This window comes from Trachinotus anak, unplaced genomic scaffold (assembly GCF_046630095.1).
Source record: "Trachinotus anak isolate AG129_WGS33_773 ecotype Australia unplaced genomic scaffold, CSIRO_AGI_Tana_v1 ptg000039l, whole genome shotgun sequence".
In the NCBI taxonomy this organism is placed as follows: domain Eukaryota; kingdom Metazoa; phylum Chordata; class Actinopteri; order Carangiformes; family Carangidae; genus Trachinotus; species Trachinotus anak.
In genome coordinates this window covers 2,825,871-2,840,000 of record NW_027273890.1, presented here as the reverse complement: position 1 = coordinate 2,840,000, position 14,130 = coordinate 2,825,871, and the positions used below count along the sequence as shown (strand labels likewise).

The following is a 14,130-nucleotide window of genomic DNA, read 5'->3' as shown; positions in this document are numbered from 1 at the left end:
TTATGAATGCTGCCAAAGCCAGAGACTACAATGTGAAATGTGAGTGTTGTTAAAAATGGCCACAGACTGTCGAGGTGTGGTTGGAATCACACCTGTGACATGAATGGTACATTGGGGACGTATGGGAGCAATCAAGTCAAACTCACTTTGTCACCGTTTTGCCTTTGTATGTCTCTTTGTCTTGCATGTTGCCGAGGTGTGTTTTGGGTGGTGTTACCTTGGTATTCAGTCGGTGCAGCGTTGAACAGTGCTGTACGGATGAAGGTTTGATTTCATGTGTCTTGTTTTTGCTTTCTCTGCCAAACTGTTGCAGTGCCTTTGTATTTGTAATATCAGTTCAATTTCTAATATCCATGGTTGCCTTATTAAAACTACTTTCACCTCTATATGCATAACTCTACATTGATCCACATATGTAAATGGATAACTGTGAAAACTAAGTAATTAAATTAATAAACTAGAAGCATTAAAGCATACTTTGCCTTGAGCACAAATAATTATCAATATAATAATTATGTATAAATAATTTCTCTATAGAAATCCACTGCAAGATTATTTTCAAGCTATGTTCATTAATTATGTGCTAATTGATTTGTGGTCCATATTATTTCCATTCAACTGAAAGATCAAGTTTTACAGCTTAGATCCTGATTATATTTGTTATCGTCAATCAGGACATACACATGAGAAATTATTTGATTTATTTATTCATTAGTTTAACATGATGTCAGTTTCCTTCCGGCTGTATTAGGGTCGTTGACATGACGTGCATATTTTTGTGTCCGAGTGTATTACTTTCCTTTAAAATAATTTTAATTAACTCATGACATGCATCATTTTATTCTATAAAACTGCTGTAGTTTGACCATCAGTACATTATAATAATGTATATATTTTATATTTTGGCCTCTCAAACCACCAAAATGTCAGGTGGCACAACCGTCCGGGTTAATGAACAGCCTGAGAAAAGTATTAAATATGATATTATAATAATAATAAGTTCAAAATAGATACTGTGGCATGATTTCATGTTTGAGACCTTTCAAATAAACTAAATTCACAAATATTAATAGTTTTAAAGGTGTTAAGATAATTCAAAAACTTTTGTCCGGGAATTTGTGTATTGTCAAATGTCAGGGTGGTGCAACTGTATACATGCATCTTTTATTCTGAAGTGAACAGTGACAGCATCAAACAGGATATTCCATCAGCCAGAGGACCCCAGGTGATCTTTATTGATGAGTGAAAAGGTTTGTAGAGCTCTCTCAAATATTGATAAAAATAGCTCCTTTCAACTCATAGTTGGGCTGGAACACTTTTCATGTCAGGTGGTACGACCAAGGTAAAACTAGGAAAATGTTATTTTATTATAAAACTCTTCATTTTATTAATAAACTATATGTATGAACTTGCTAGCAAAGGCTACAGGTTAAACAGGTGTCTAAAGAGAAGCCTGTTTAATTTGAAATTAGCTGCAAAAGTCAGGTGACACAACTGAATCGTCAGGTGGTGCGACCAGGTAAAATATTTATTTAAACCAATAAATAATAGGTTAAAGTGAACAAATGGTTGAAGACTATGAGGTATATACCTATTGTATTAAATAGATTCATTTGTATATTTATATACAAGTTTTAAAATGTAAAATTGGATATTAAAAATATTAATTACCTGGCCACTGAAATGCAAGAATCTTAAATTATAGTTAACAAAAAACTCAACCACAAAATGTGTTAGCCACTATAGACACACTCAGGTACACCTGCCAAAAGTTTCACTTACAATAAATAGAAGGAAAGGATATAAAGGATATCATTTTGGTTGCGCCACCTGACACTTTTCAGGTGGTGAAGTTGAAAATACAGTCAAAAAATGAATTTAAAGCTTTGAAATGTTGTAACACAAATAAAGCTTGTTGAAACACATTGTTCTAATTTCTAATTTTTTAAAAACATTTTTAAGAGCTTTATTTGTCAGTGACCCATTAGCGCCTCACAGCGTGGTGTTAAAGTCATTTAATCGCATTATGATGTAAATGCCTTAATTCCAGTGCACATATGGATTAAATTATTAATATGAGCGGTTAAATCTCGACCAAATATACTAAAAAAAACACACTGTCGTAAAACTGTCGTGCAACGGAGAATTACGGCAGCTGCCCCGCTTTACGTCCTGTCGTCATGTAAGAGTTTGGTGCTGTTCCGTCCTTGTGAGGACGCACAGACCAGGTGAGCTGTTTGTCGCTGTGAAGACAGCTGTGTTATTCCTCCGCGTTTCATCCTGTCCATCCCGGGACTGCACGTTTTAATGGCGCTCTGGGGTCGTTTGGTAGAGGGACGCATTTATTGTCTTGTGTCTGTTGGGAACTGATTTCTCTCCTGTCTCATACGTGCAGGCCTGCTGGTGTGCTCTTGAATGTTGTGTCTGCCTCTTTCACAGATGCTACCTGCTGAAGTCTGCAGCACCTAACTCGCACTAAAGAGCTAAAACGTGACATGGCGTCTCGCTTCCTCAAGTACTCGGTGCTTCTCCAGAGGAACCGGACCCCGCTGCTCGTCGCCGGCTGTGGCGCGGCCTTTGCAGCCAGCATGTTCTACCATGTTTTCCCTGATAAGTCCTACCGTCAGCTGTATCAGGCCTGGCACAAAGGAGAGCCAGTCCAACTGTCTGAGAAACTGGAGGAGGTGTTCCAGCAGGTAGTGTGTGTGTGTGTGTGTGTGTGTGTGTGTGTGTGTGTGTGTGTGTGTGTGTGTGTGTAAAAGTTTTATTTGAGTTTGTTTCCTCTGTTTTCACTCCACCCTCAAGGTAAAGTTTAATAGCATATTTTGAAATCTTAATTAGATTTGTGCAGCTGTTTTCAGATGAGATGCGGACCTTTTAATTGATTACAGCGCTCACAAAATACTGTGGATTGATACTTCATGAATCAGCAGAACCCGTAAAGTACAGGATTTCAATGTGTAGTGAAAGAAGTGACAAAATCCACATTTCAACGTTGCGTCTCTTCTAGGTGTTAAAGGATTATGGTATTAGCTCAACCAAGAACTTCTCTGCCTTCGCCTCCTTTGGGTTCCATCCGGTCGGCGCTGGTGTCCCTTGGCTCCCTGCAGGGGCCCAGATCGGCATCCCAGCAAACTTTAACAGCACGGCTGATGACTCAAGTGGAATCACCAACCGCAGCATTTTCATCAATGGAAAAACGGTGGACTGGAGCAGTGATACTGGCTCTGTGCTTAAGGAGGCGCTGACGTTTTCCCCTGAGGCGCAGAAGTTTGCTGTAGCACGAGAGGTGGCCCGCTTGCAGTCCGGAGGACCTGTTCTGAATGCTGCTGTTGCCCCGTTCTGCCTGGGGGGAGTTTGGGTGTACAGCGTGGTGCTGAAGCAGGTGTTTGGGCTCCACGTCGGGCCTGCGCTGCTTCGCGGCGCTGTGAATGTGCTGGCGCTCGGCCTCGGTGCCGTTTCTTACTTCCTCACCTCGGATGCTGTCAACAAGTGGATTGACTACAGCTCAGACAGAAGTGCTGCTGCACTGTCACACAATTATGCCAAAGGAGGGGTAGAGTTTTATGATAAGATTCTGTCCAGAAACAAGACTCTGCGCTCTCTGATGGGCCAGAAGGGAGAGGAGATGTATGCTCCCAGTGGGAACCTGTTTCCTGCTCACCTCCTGCAGTTGAAACACACTCCGTATACATCCAGGAGGGAAGGGATCCTTGCTCTGCTGAAAGAGGAGAAAGTTTGAAAAGAAAAGGGAGGAGGGCTGTTGTGTTGGGAATTAAAATCAATGATACTGGGCCTTACATGAACAACTGTAATGATTTACTGTAAATTGGGCCTATCTGTGAATACACGGTAGAGGCGTGACAGGATCTCTGAGCTTGTTTTAGCAGTAAAGACAAAAAAAACTCGACAAAATTTTAAGATTTTTTTTTTTTTTTTTCAAAAAAAATCTGTCATCTGACATGTCCTGACTGTTACTTTATGTGACATTTTGTGAATCCTGAAGTGCTGATCACTTAAAATGACAAAAAACGTATGGACCCAGTGCAACTAAACTACTATATTATGAACGCTGTTCAGAGCATGCAGCTATATAAACACATGCTGCAAACAGGCTTCTTTGTCTAACAAAAAGAAAAGAAATGTGTCATTATTTTTATGGCTCTTGATAGGATAGAGAGACAATTACAACCTGCTAGGAAAGAGCAGGGTTTCAAAACACTCAGTTAAACAGGCCAGTTTATCCAAAATACAAAACAACATTTCTTTATACACATTTATTGTTATCTAGCCATGCATATAGCTTATCTATCATGGTTCATGTTGTTTTCAAAACACATTGTTTTTAAATTCTGTAACCATATTTTTTCATATCTCAAAACCTGAAACCCTTTATTTCGTCCCCCTCTATAATCAGTTTCTTCGATAAGAGAGGGAGGCATCAGAATAATTAAGCAACACTGGAGATTTCCTGTCCCACATCTTTTTTGAAGAGTCCGTGCTGTTAGAGAATCTGAAGCATCTTTATGTACGGTATCTACCACCATGTACATTTACCACTCAGTGAAAATCAGGAAAAACCATTATGGAGGAAGATATGTTGGAATGGACGAGCACTTAAAAGCCCTGTACTGTTTGTGTTTCGGTGGAAATGTGAAGCCAAATCCAAGCAATGGTTTCTCCCACAAAGCAGCTGTATGAAAAAGTTTGTATATCCAAAGACACCATGACAATATGAAACTGGTTAATGCTGTGTTTTCCTTGTGAAACCAACATAAAAGCTCTGTATGTGACCTCTTTTTACTTCTAGTCATCAGTTTGTACTGTAATGAATAACATCCAGTTGATCACCTAGCATCACTATAATGAACAGTGAACACATTCATTTATGCTTCTCAGCTCAGGTCTTAAAATAACCTCTAAGGAGAGTAGCACATCATTTGCATGACCCTAAGTAATTTGCTTAGCGATGATAATCTTAATATGCAGCTTATTGTGACTCAGAACTCATCATATAGCACCCAGGTTCCCTCAGGTTGTCTGTCTGCATATTAACAAGGCTCAGATATGGTGCTTTAATTGCATTTCCAATCTTGCACCCTGGGGACTGAACTAAGTATAGAAGCATGTAATTAATAGCATTGCTGACAGACATGCGTTGACACTTTTTACATTATTTTCCATCGGTAGACTTCCATATAGCCACAAAGTGAACATTCTTCCTGTGCGTTTTCTCTGTTGGGCGAATCAAAAGTAGAAGCTGCATGTTCTGATAAAATCTGGACATAAAAATGATGCAGACAACAGAACTGGTGGAGCAGAGTGGCAGGAGCTGTTCTTAATCAGGACAGATTAGGCGCAGGGTTTGCTCCAGATCCATGGTGATACAGCAGATTGTATACTTCACCCTTCATTGAGGAATGCTTTCCTAAATACGTCAACTAAATATGTTTATTGTTCCAGAACAATCGGATCATGCAATATTGAAAATGGAAAAACAGGAAAGTCCTTGTGAAGATGCCAAAGAAGGAAAACTTTGACTGAATTTTTAGGTCTACTCCATCATTTCCCTGGCTACAAAGTGGCTTTTGAGATATGCACATGAACAACACTGGGCTTATTGTGTTGTTCTCAGCACTCCGCTTCATCTGCTTACTTCATTGTTTGCCCTACAGAGATAACTGTACAATGGACCATTGTTATTGCATTGTAGGCTGTTTCCTTTCTGAACCACTGGAGGTCAGTACAGCCCACATTACCTCTCTTACAAGTACTAACTTTCTTTTATACTGTCTATGAATGACAGGCGCACAAATTCATTCAGTCTCAATGGACACGCTTGGACTTGAGGTGAAAGAAATAATTTAAAATTTTCTGTTTCATAACTACATCAATTTTTGAAAGCCATACAAAGATATTCAGTCAAAATGAAATTAAAGTAAAAAAGGCATCCCAGTTAAAACATATTCAAGCGTGTGTGTGTGTGTGTGTGCGCATTAAGTTACTGTATAAAGAATATTGTAGGCTGTACATTCCCACTGCAAAAGAAAGAAAGTTAGAAAAAAGGCTGAAGAGGGTTTTTCTACTTTGGTGGCCTTCAAAAGTAAATTTGATCATATTTAATTCGTCACATATCCCTGTATAATGCATTTGCCCTGTACAAAAATGAAGCATTTAAACACATTTAAGGTATGTAGAGGAATTTCTTAATCAATATAATACTATTCATATTTATATCACAAGACATGCGAAATGCAGTCGCAATAAAGCATCGCATTCCCTATTATTCAGTGTGTAAAGTACATGCATACAGTGCACTCACTGTAAATACATACACAGCACTATAGAGTTGGCATTGTGGGTGCGCTCACAAACAAACAGCGCGCCTCCCGCCCTGTGGCCCCGCCCCTGTGCGCTCGGTTTGCGCCATGACGTCGCCGCACCGCTCGGCGCTGCGGTGCGGGCGGCAGAGCAGCCGCAGAGAGCGGGGCGCGCTGACAGCGGCGGACGGGCTCGTGTCGGGGGACAAGTCTCAAACGCAGCAGTCGCCTCTTCGGCGGTTTGACGTCCAGATATCTTCACGTGTAAACCCTTTTTCGCTGATCGCTTTTTCTTAATTTCGACGCTCGCCTGGGATTATATTCCACGCTCTCCCGACCTGAAATGACTGCTAGGCGCCGCGTCTAGCCAATGGTTGCTGCGGGGGCTCCTGTCTTGTGGATTATCCGTCGTTGCCGAGCCAGTCGCACGGTCGAGCCCGGAGGAGGCCCCGCTCTGCTGGATGGATGCGTGTGAGGCAGCGCCGGACTCCGAGTGCTGATGAAGACGGTGATAGTGACGATGCTCGGGCTTCATCGGCAGCGGTTGAACTGATCTTGGATGTTCGGGCTACGTCGCCCCGACACAAACCATTTTCTCACACAGATAAAATTATATTCCTTAAAAACTGGACACCCCTGGAGCAGTTTATGACGGTAAGAAAGACTCATGCACAGGCCACCAGCTTTAACTGACGTTAGCTAGCGAGCTAGCTAGCTAGCTTAGCGCTGTCACTTTTATCCAAGTTGCTGCCCGCACAGCTAAATTGGCTAATATTGCGAAACAACATCGGGATACTGTTACTCCAGAGGGCCTGTGTTGTAATCACGTCTGTGCCTGTCGGAGCGGGGTCTCACAAAAAAGAAATATAACCCCCCCCATATACATTTTACTCAATAACCTCGATAGCCAGCTCTTGTGTCGCCTGCTCGTTAGCTAGCTGCTTCTTAGCCCATTCAATGCCCCGCAGCTACTTTACTTAGCTGCGAAACACCCGTTAATCCCGTGTGCGCAGTGTTGGGATAAATTTAAAGCTTTATTGAATCGGTTAAACTTTGTTCCGCCTTCCTGTTGTCGACATATTTAATTAACTTAAACAGGCCGTTAATAGCTCATTCATTGCACCGTGTACAATAAGCCCTTTAATGACACAGTCCGGTCGGCGTTCAATGGCACCAGCACCAGTGACGCTACGACTGTGGCTTTAAATAATGTTTTATTATAGTCAATAGCTATTAATTATTGATAATTGATAGCTTCTTTCAATTGCCGTGTTTCTTGTTGCCGCAAGTGTAGTTGACGGAGCTGATGTGGTTCCTGCCCCGCAGCCCTGGACGGTAACTGCATGTGCGGGCGCAGATGGTGGAGATAGGCTGGATGTGGGTTTTTGTCGTTGGCTGCTGAATGACTGCTGATGCACCGTGTGTGAAACTGCTCTCATGTACGTGTCACGGTCCAGAAATGTCACACGGGAGGGCCTGCATGCACGAGCTGCTTATTGCGACCCCGCATTCAGTTTGCCCCTGCAACAACAACAACAACAACAACAATAATAATGATGATGATTTTTATTTTTTGTGGAGAAGTGAGCGGCAGAAAGGGCTGGAGGGCAGTGCACTCTGCCGTGTGCAGTAATGGATGTGAGGGTTTGCTGTGATGAGGCGTCCTCCTTTTTTTCGATGACGTAATCCTCCACCATCCGTGCCACATCTTTCGGGTCGCAGTCGGTTCCTCTGCCGCCTGCTGCTCGCCAGCCTGCTGCCGCTGCCCAGATCATATGGACCCTGCTCTGTCCTGTTTGTCTGGCCTCTCCCTCTCTCTGTCTCTCTGTCTCGTCCCTTTAGCCATCTGAACTGCAAAATGACTTTAGACCCGTGTCACAATTGCTTCTGAATGGGATCTCAGTTAGGGGCAGCAAAGGTAGGAGCTGCGAATTAAATCCTCTAGCTGGGATCCCCCCCCCCCCCCCCCCACACACACACACACACACACACACCCCTAACCTGGTGACATACTGTGCATATCCTTTGTAATTTTACTGACTTTTCATGTGTAAGATGAGACAGTGGGAATTGTTTTGACAAGAGCTTTTCTACAGTATCCATTTCTGAAGGAATCCCTATAAATACAACGCTTAACAGATGTAGGTCCAACAAAATGACTTTGACCTAATGTTTGTGGCTCTTGACCTGAATACATTTGGGAATCCCTGGCTGATGGTCGCGGAGGCTGAACTACTTATCTTGGGAATTAGGCCTGACATGTTGCACATTTTTTATATGGGACATAATTCTAGGCCATGTTTTGCCACCATATTATATATGTAAGCTGTGGTAGTAAGGATTATTTTGCATTAGACTAGGCTGGACTACTAGAAAAGTGCTTGTCTCACACTTGTTAGCTCACAGTGCAGTTTTTGACATGTAACTTTATGGCTCACTGATGCTAGTTTTGCTATCAAATGGTAACAGCATAATGTCACAATTATCAATGTAAATGTGCAGTTATTTACAGTGACATGCAATCTTAAGAGCTTTTTTTTTTTTTAATTAGTCAACATGGACATTCCCCTTGAGAAATGACTTCTTAACTTTTTTCATCAACAAAATCTGTAGCATCAGCATGAACAACCCCCTCACCAGCCACTGCTTGGTTTGGGTCATTTGACACAGCATCTACTGACGCTCTCACGTCACAATGTGGATTTCACATCGTGACATGAGAGCGTCACCCTTGACAAAAACCACCGCTGCTTGCATTAGGGTGACAGTGCATATCAGTATGATCAGCAGAGGAAATGTCATGAGAGACTGGGACATATATTTGAACCTCAGTCAGACCCAGACTCAGGAGTTTATTGTGCACCGACATCGGCAAATAGCTGACATATCAGAATGGTTAGTGAAGTTGGCATCTTTTATTTGTTTATGCAGTTTGTTAGCTCACAACTGGCAGTGGCTGACACAGTGTTGGTGGTTGTGCTAATGCAAACTTTAGCTCACTGTACTGACAAGGTTTCAGGTTTATTTTGCCCTGCCCCTCGTACTGGAAAGTTCCTTAGTTATGTTACACATGAATGAGATTGTCATTGGTTCACTGCAGTGCCAAGGTGGAAATGTGCATGTGTTGACTGCTTATTCCCCTCATGATATGTCTTGTATTATATAAAACAAATCATATGGACATGTTAACAGGATTAAAAAGTTTGATTTTCATTGGAGGGGGTCTTAAATCTATTATCATAAGTCATCCCTTTGTTTCATATTTAATCAATTCATTTAATTAATTTAGAACGTTTTACTGCCACACTTATCTCTCGTATTTCCTCCCCAATGTTGTAAAGCTCTTACATCTGTTTAAAAAAAGTTTAAATATAAGTTTATTTTATAATTTTTATTGTTTGTCCACGATTCTATCTTGTCCTGTAAAGCACTTTGGAACTGTGTTTTGAAAGGGTGCTATATAAATAAAGCTTTTTATTATTATTATTATAATATTATTCCTGAGTGCCTCTGCGGTGTTGAAACCAACAGAACCACTCTGAAATCCTAAATAAAACTCTGTAACCAGAGCTCAGCCAGAATAAAGAGAGTAGAGTCAGGCTGTTTAAAGCCACAATCCTTAATCATAAAATCCCTTCTCTGATAGCTGAAACATAGAGTAGGATTGGAGGCTGTGCTGTGGCGCTGTTGATACCTAAACATGACTGACTAAATAAGGATGAGCAAAGTTTGATGTCATGAAATAAAAATGCAGCCTGACCGTTTTTGATGCACATTGCAAATTCATAAATGATGTGCTGAACAGAATCCTGGATTGAACTCTAAATTTCTTTGCTTTTGCTACGTCCAAACCTGAAGAAGTGGATGGACTCAGCTGGTGAAGATTAAATTGCCTGTGGCAATGGCCCCGTTTCACTTGAGCAGCGCACCTGAACCAGCCAGCCCCATGTTTTACAACAGAAGTGCATGAGTGAGACAGAGGGAGACAGAGCAAATAGTAAAAAGTGAGAGGAACAAGTGAGGAGAAGATATGGATAGAGAGCGACAGAGGGGGTACAGCTGTGGCAGAGGTAATTGGGATTAACTTCACCTGCTAGCACAGGGCTGGGGCACCCCATGGGAGCAAGCTCAGAGTCAGGTGGAACAATCAGATCCCAAGGAAACGTGGGATCAAATTTAACTGTGGATATCTTGCAGAGGCAAATTCCAACCATTTAACCCCAAAGTTTTACTCTGCAGGTTAATAACAGCGAAAATTACAAGAAATTGTCTTCGCTTAAGTTGGAAATTTTCAAGAATATGCTTTGACAACAGTTAGTTTGGTTCTTCTTTATTCATGACTTGATATCTTCTTGTTTCAGTTGGAAGTGAAGCATGCATCAACTGAGGAACAGTGCTGTTTTACTGCCAGCACCACATCTTAAATGCTTTGGACAATGGCTGCAAGCATTTGATCGTTCCAGTAGTGTTATATGTGCAGCAAATTAATGTCCACTTCAGAGTCCTTAGACCCCTTACTACCAATTTATCATCATGCCGTTTCTGCAGATGTATCTCGACAGCTTTGACTGGTCCCAGTAGTGTCAGTCAAAAAGATGCCTGAAGAGGACAGCCTTCTAATTAAACATCATAAACTGGCCCACATAGCAGAGTGGTCAAAGGTCAACCATTGTTCTAGCCCCATTTGAAAGGCTGGGAGCAGTGTAGACACTGTGGGATGGGCCAAGAGTATAGAATGTTAGGGAACGTGGTGAACATTGTACGGTTCAACATTTTGTGTTTAGTAGGTCTTGTGCAAAATCAATGAATGAGGGCAATAGACATAAGGTATTTTAGGACTTAGTGCTGTGTTTTTTTTTGTCTCATAATTGTGTAAGTCCAGGACAAAGTTGTCTTCATGCACCCTGACATTCAGCTGCTGTCTGACCTTCTGTCTTTCCTACATTTCGTCTTCTCTTGCCTGCTTCTCAATCAGCTCTTTGCTTTTCTACGTTTCCCTTTTCTCTCTATCTCTGTCTGACACCTTATTTTCTGTTTAGTCTCAACGTTGAAAAGGCACACCCTATCACTTAGTGGTAGGCTGTGAGTGGTAGTGCTGACAGCTTAGTATTGGTGTGAACTGAGTGTTGGTAAGAGGACTGGTGTATGGGTGCTTCATGCAAGATACATTATCAAGTTTCCATCATTTGCATATCTTACATTAGTGGGCTTGAATTGAATTGTTGCAAGAAGATCTATGAAAAAACCAAGTGGTATTAGTGAACTCTGACTTCTATCACCAGAGAACTGCAAAACTCTTTTTCAGTCCATAGATCCAGTGGCTTATTCACAGTGAGTCTAGTGTCACCGAGGGCCTAATTTTATCCCCATACCTAAATTAATGACATGAAGTTGAGTGGTATTTACCTTTTTTGAAGATCCATCTTTAGATCCTTCTCTGTTTTGAGTGACAAAAGGCTCCCTGTGACGTATGTTGACTGTTGCTGACAACAGTTCATGTTGAACCAAGAGGACCAGCTGTCAGCCCATTCCTTTCTAACCCTTCGGAGCGCTCACACTCCTGTCTGCAGCAAGGAAGCATTGTAAGCTCAGCCACTGATAGGCAGTTCGTCCATTTCATTTACAGTGGCTGCACACCACCCTGTCTGGTGCCAAGTTGCTTTTGATACGGTGCCAGTTTATTTCCTGAATGTTATGCTTCTTGCATCAGTAATTACATGAGGAGTAATTGCTGCCAATGAGGCATTTTGAAATTAAATATAAAAATAACAAAATAATAATTATACATGTGAAAATATGCCTAACATAGCACAGATCTGTAGTAGTAACAGATAACCGTCATTGTTCTGAGCCACAGTTCTTTCAGTCAGTCCGACTGGCAGTCATTAAGTGAGCCATCCATTCACATGAAGATGCAGCCAGATAGCTTTCAGAAAGGCGGCTGGTTAGTGGTCTGTTGGGGTGGATATGGCTCAGCTCCTCAGCAAAAATCATCTCCCAAGCCCCAAACACAGCTGTGTTTATTCTGCACAAGATACCACAGCTACAGAACATCAGGATGAAGGTGTCTTGACAGACCCACACTTCCAAAATAGAAAGCAAGTAGTGCCGTATTTATAGCGGCACATTTTGATTGGTTACAAAGAATAACTATATCAAACGTGGATCTATCTGTGGAGCTTGCAGCATGGTAGACTCAGTATCATTCAGAAAGTCGCAGAGAAGACTTGCATGTGATTATTTTCTGCCTGTGAACACAGGGACAAAAATAACATTGGCCTTGTGAATTGGGTGTAAATGATTGGGGGTAGATTTAGTTCTGGCTGGGAAAAAGCCTTTTTTCATTTCAGAATGAACAACGTTTCTTCATAGTTAGACAGTTGTAGTTTTATCATATATCACAGCGATTCTTCCTGCTTATATAAGTTATGTTTAAGTTATGTCTAAAGAGTCTTTTTGTCAAAAATCATTCAGTAGTATATTTTAATGAAACTTGAGTTTGTAGTTGTTTAAGCTCTCCTGACTGAATTCTCTCTCTCTCTCTCTCTCTCTCTCTCTCTCTCTCTCTCTCTCTGCCCTTTATGTATGTGGATCTTGCATAACTAATCAAATGAAACTGCATATTATGGCAATGGTGTTAGTGGACGGCCATAATGGTTTCATTAGCTGTAACAGCAGGTTTTCCAGCCAGAGAGAAGCTAGAGACAGACCCCCCCCCCTGCTACACACACACACACACACACACACACACACACACACACACACAATAAATAGATGTATTAGTTACATTCAGGTGTACAGGATTCAGACAATGCCAGAGGGAATAGTGACTCTACATTAGGGCTCAATTGTTTATCAGCCTGGCGCATTATTGGATCCGATATTCAGCATTTTTACAATACTTTTTTAAAACTGATTGTTGATAAAAATAACAAATATAAAAATGCTGAAACTGACCAGTCAGAATAAACTTAGCAGTCGGGGAAGAAGGGCCTTTGGGCTGCAACATAAAATGTGAAGGGGTCTGAATACTTTCTGAATGCACTGCACGTTGGTTATCATTGGTCATCAGTCTCCTTGATTACTAATAATTGGTATATTAAATAGGCCCCGAAAAAACCATGTTGATCGACCCCTTTTCTACATTCAGCACAGTGTCGGATTCTTCTGGAAACATCTTTGACATCATGCCGGTAACTCAGTGTGAGCACGTCTCGTGTGCACCAATAGCTCTAACAAATCTCTGTAAAGCATATGTTTTCGTCATTTGTATTGAAACAGATGACTTTGTTCCTGCTTTCTTAATTGTTGCAGGTGTGGTACAATTTCTAATTTACTCTATGGGTTCTTGATCTCTTTAATTCTGAAGGGATGAGGTTAGGTCTCTTTGGTTTTTACATTGTCTCGTCACACCAGGCTGAGAGAGGACAGTCCTCTATCTGCCCCACTGGGAGCAGTAAGACGGGTTAGCTACAGTACAGCTGTTATCAGAGGTCTCTCTCAGAGGAACATACAATAAAGACAAAGCAATTTAGGATCTGTAAAATAAAGGTGGATGGCATATTGCATAAAACGAGTTATGAAATTCATGCCCTTTGACTTAGTGCTTTTTTGGCTCTGTAATCCCCTGTATTTAATTAAATTTGATTAATCGTAGCAAATAGTGAATAGGAAGCATAAATTAAATTGTGGGAATTTAATGAGAACTTCATCTGCAAAATGATTTATTACAATGACTTCTCACTCCACTTACTTACTTGACTCCACAAGGCTTTGGCAACATAAACGGTGTCTCTAGGTATCTGTCGTA

The 14,130-nt window shown here is 41.4% G+C and overlaps 2 protein-coding genes across 4 annotated transcripts in view; both read left to right on the top strand.

Moving 5' to 3' along the window:
- Positions 1–2,135: 2,135 nt before the first annotated feature.
- Positions 2,136–4,793, top strand: tmem177 (transmembrane protein 177). 2 transcript variants are annotated; one of them, XM_071472746.1, is made up of 3 exons: positions 2,136–2,228; positions 2,440–2,696; positions 3,011–4,793. In XM_071472746.1, the coding sequence occupies exons 2-3, from the start codon at positions 2,496–2,498 to the stop codon at positions 3,740–3,742; spliced, it is 933 nt and encodes a 310-aa protein (XP_071328847.1). In that variant the 5' UTR covers positions 2,136–2,228; positions 2,440–2,495; the 3' UTR covers positions 3,743–4,793. The 2 variants fall into 2 exon arrangements, with proteins under 2 accessions (XP_071328847.1, XP_071328848.1); XM_071472747.1 differs by lacking the exon at positions 2,136–2,228 and adding an exon at positions 2,241–2,328.
- Positions 4,794–6,450: 1,657 nt separating this feature from the next.
- The window catches only part of ptpn4a (protein tyrosine phosphatase non-receptor type 4a), a 63,975-nt gene continuing 56,295 nt past the window's right edge, over positions 6,451–14,130 (top strand). The window contains exon 1 of one of the 2 annotated variants that reach the window (XM_071472745.1): positions 6,451–6,974. The gene's annotated coding sequence lies outside the window, so the exon portion shown is untranslated. The remainder of the gene's footprint in view (positions 6,975–14,130) is intronic. The other variant, XM_071472744.1, reaches the window with a different exon arrangement.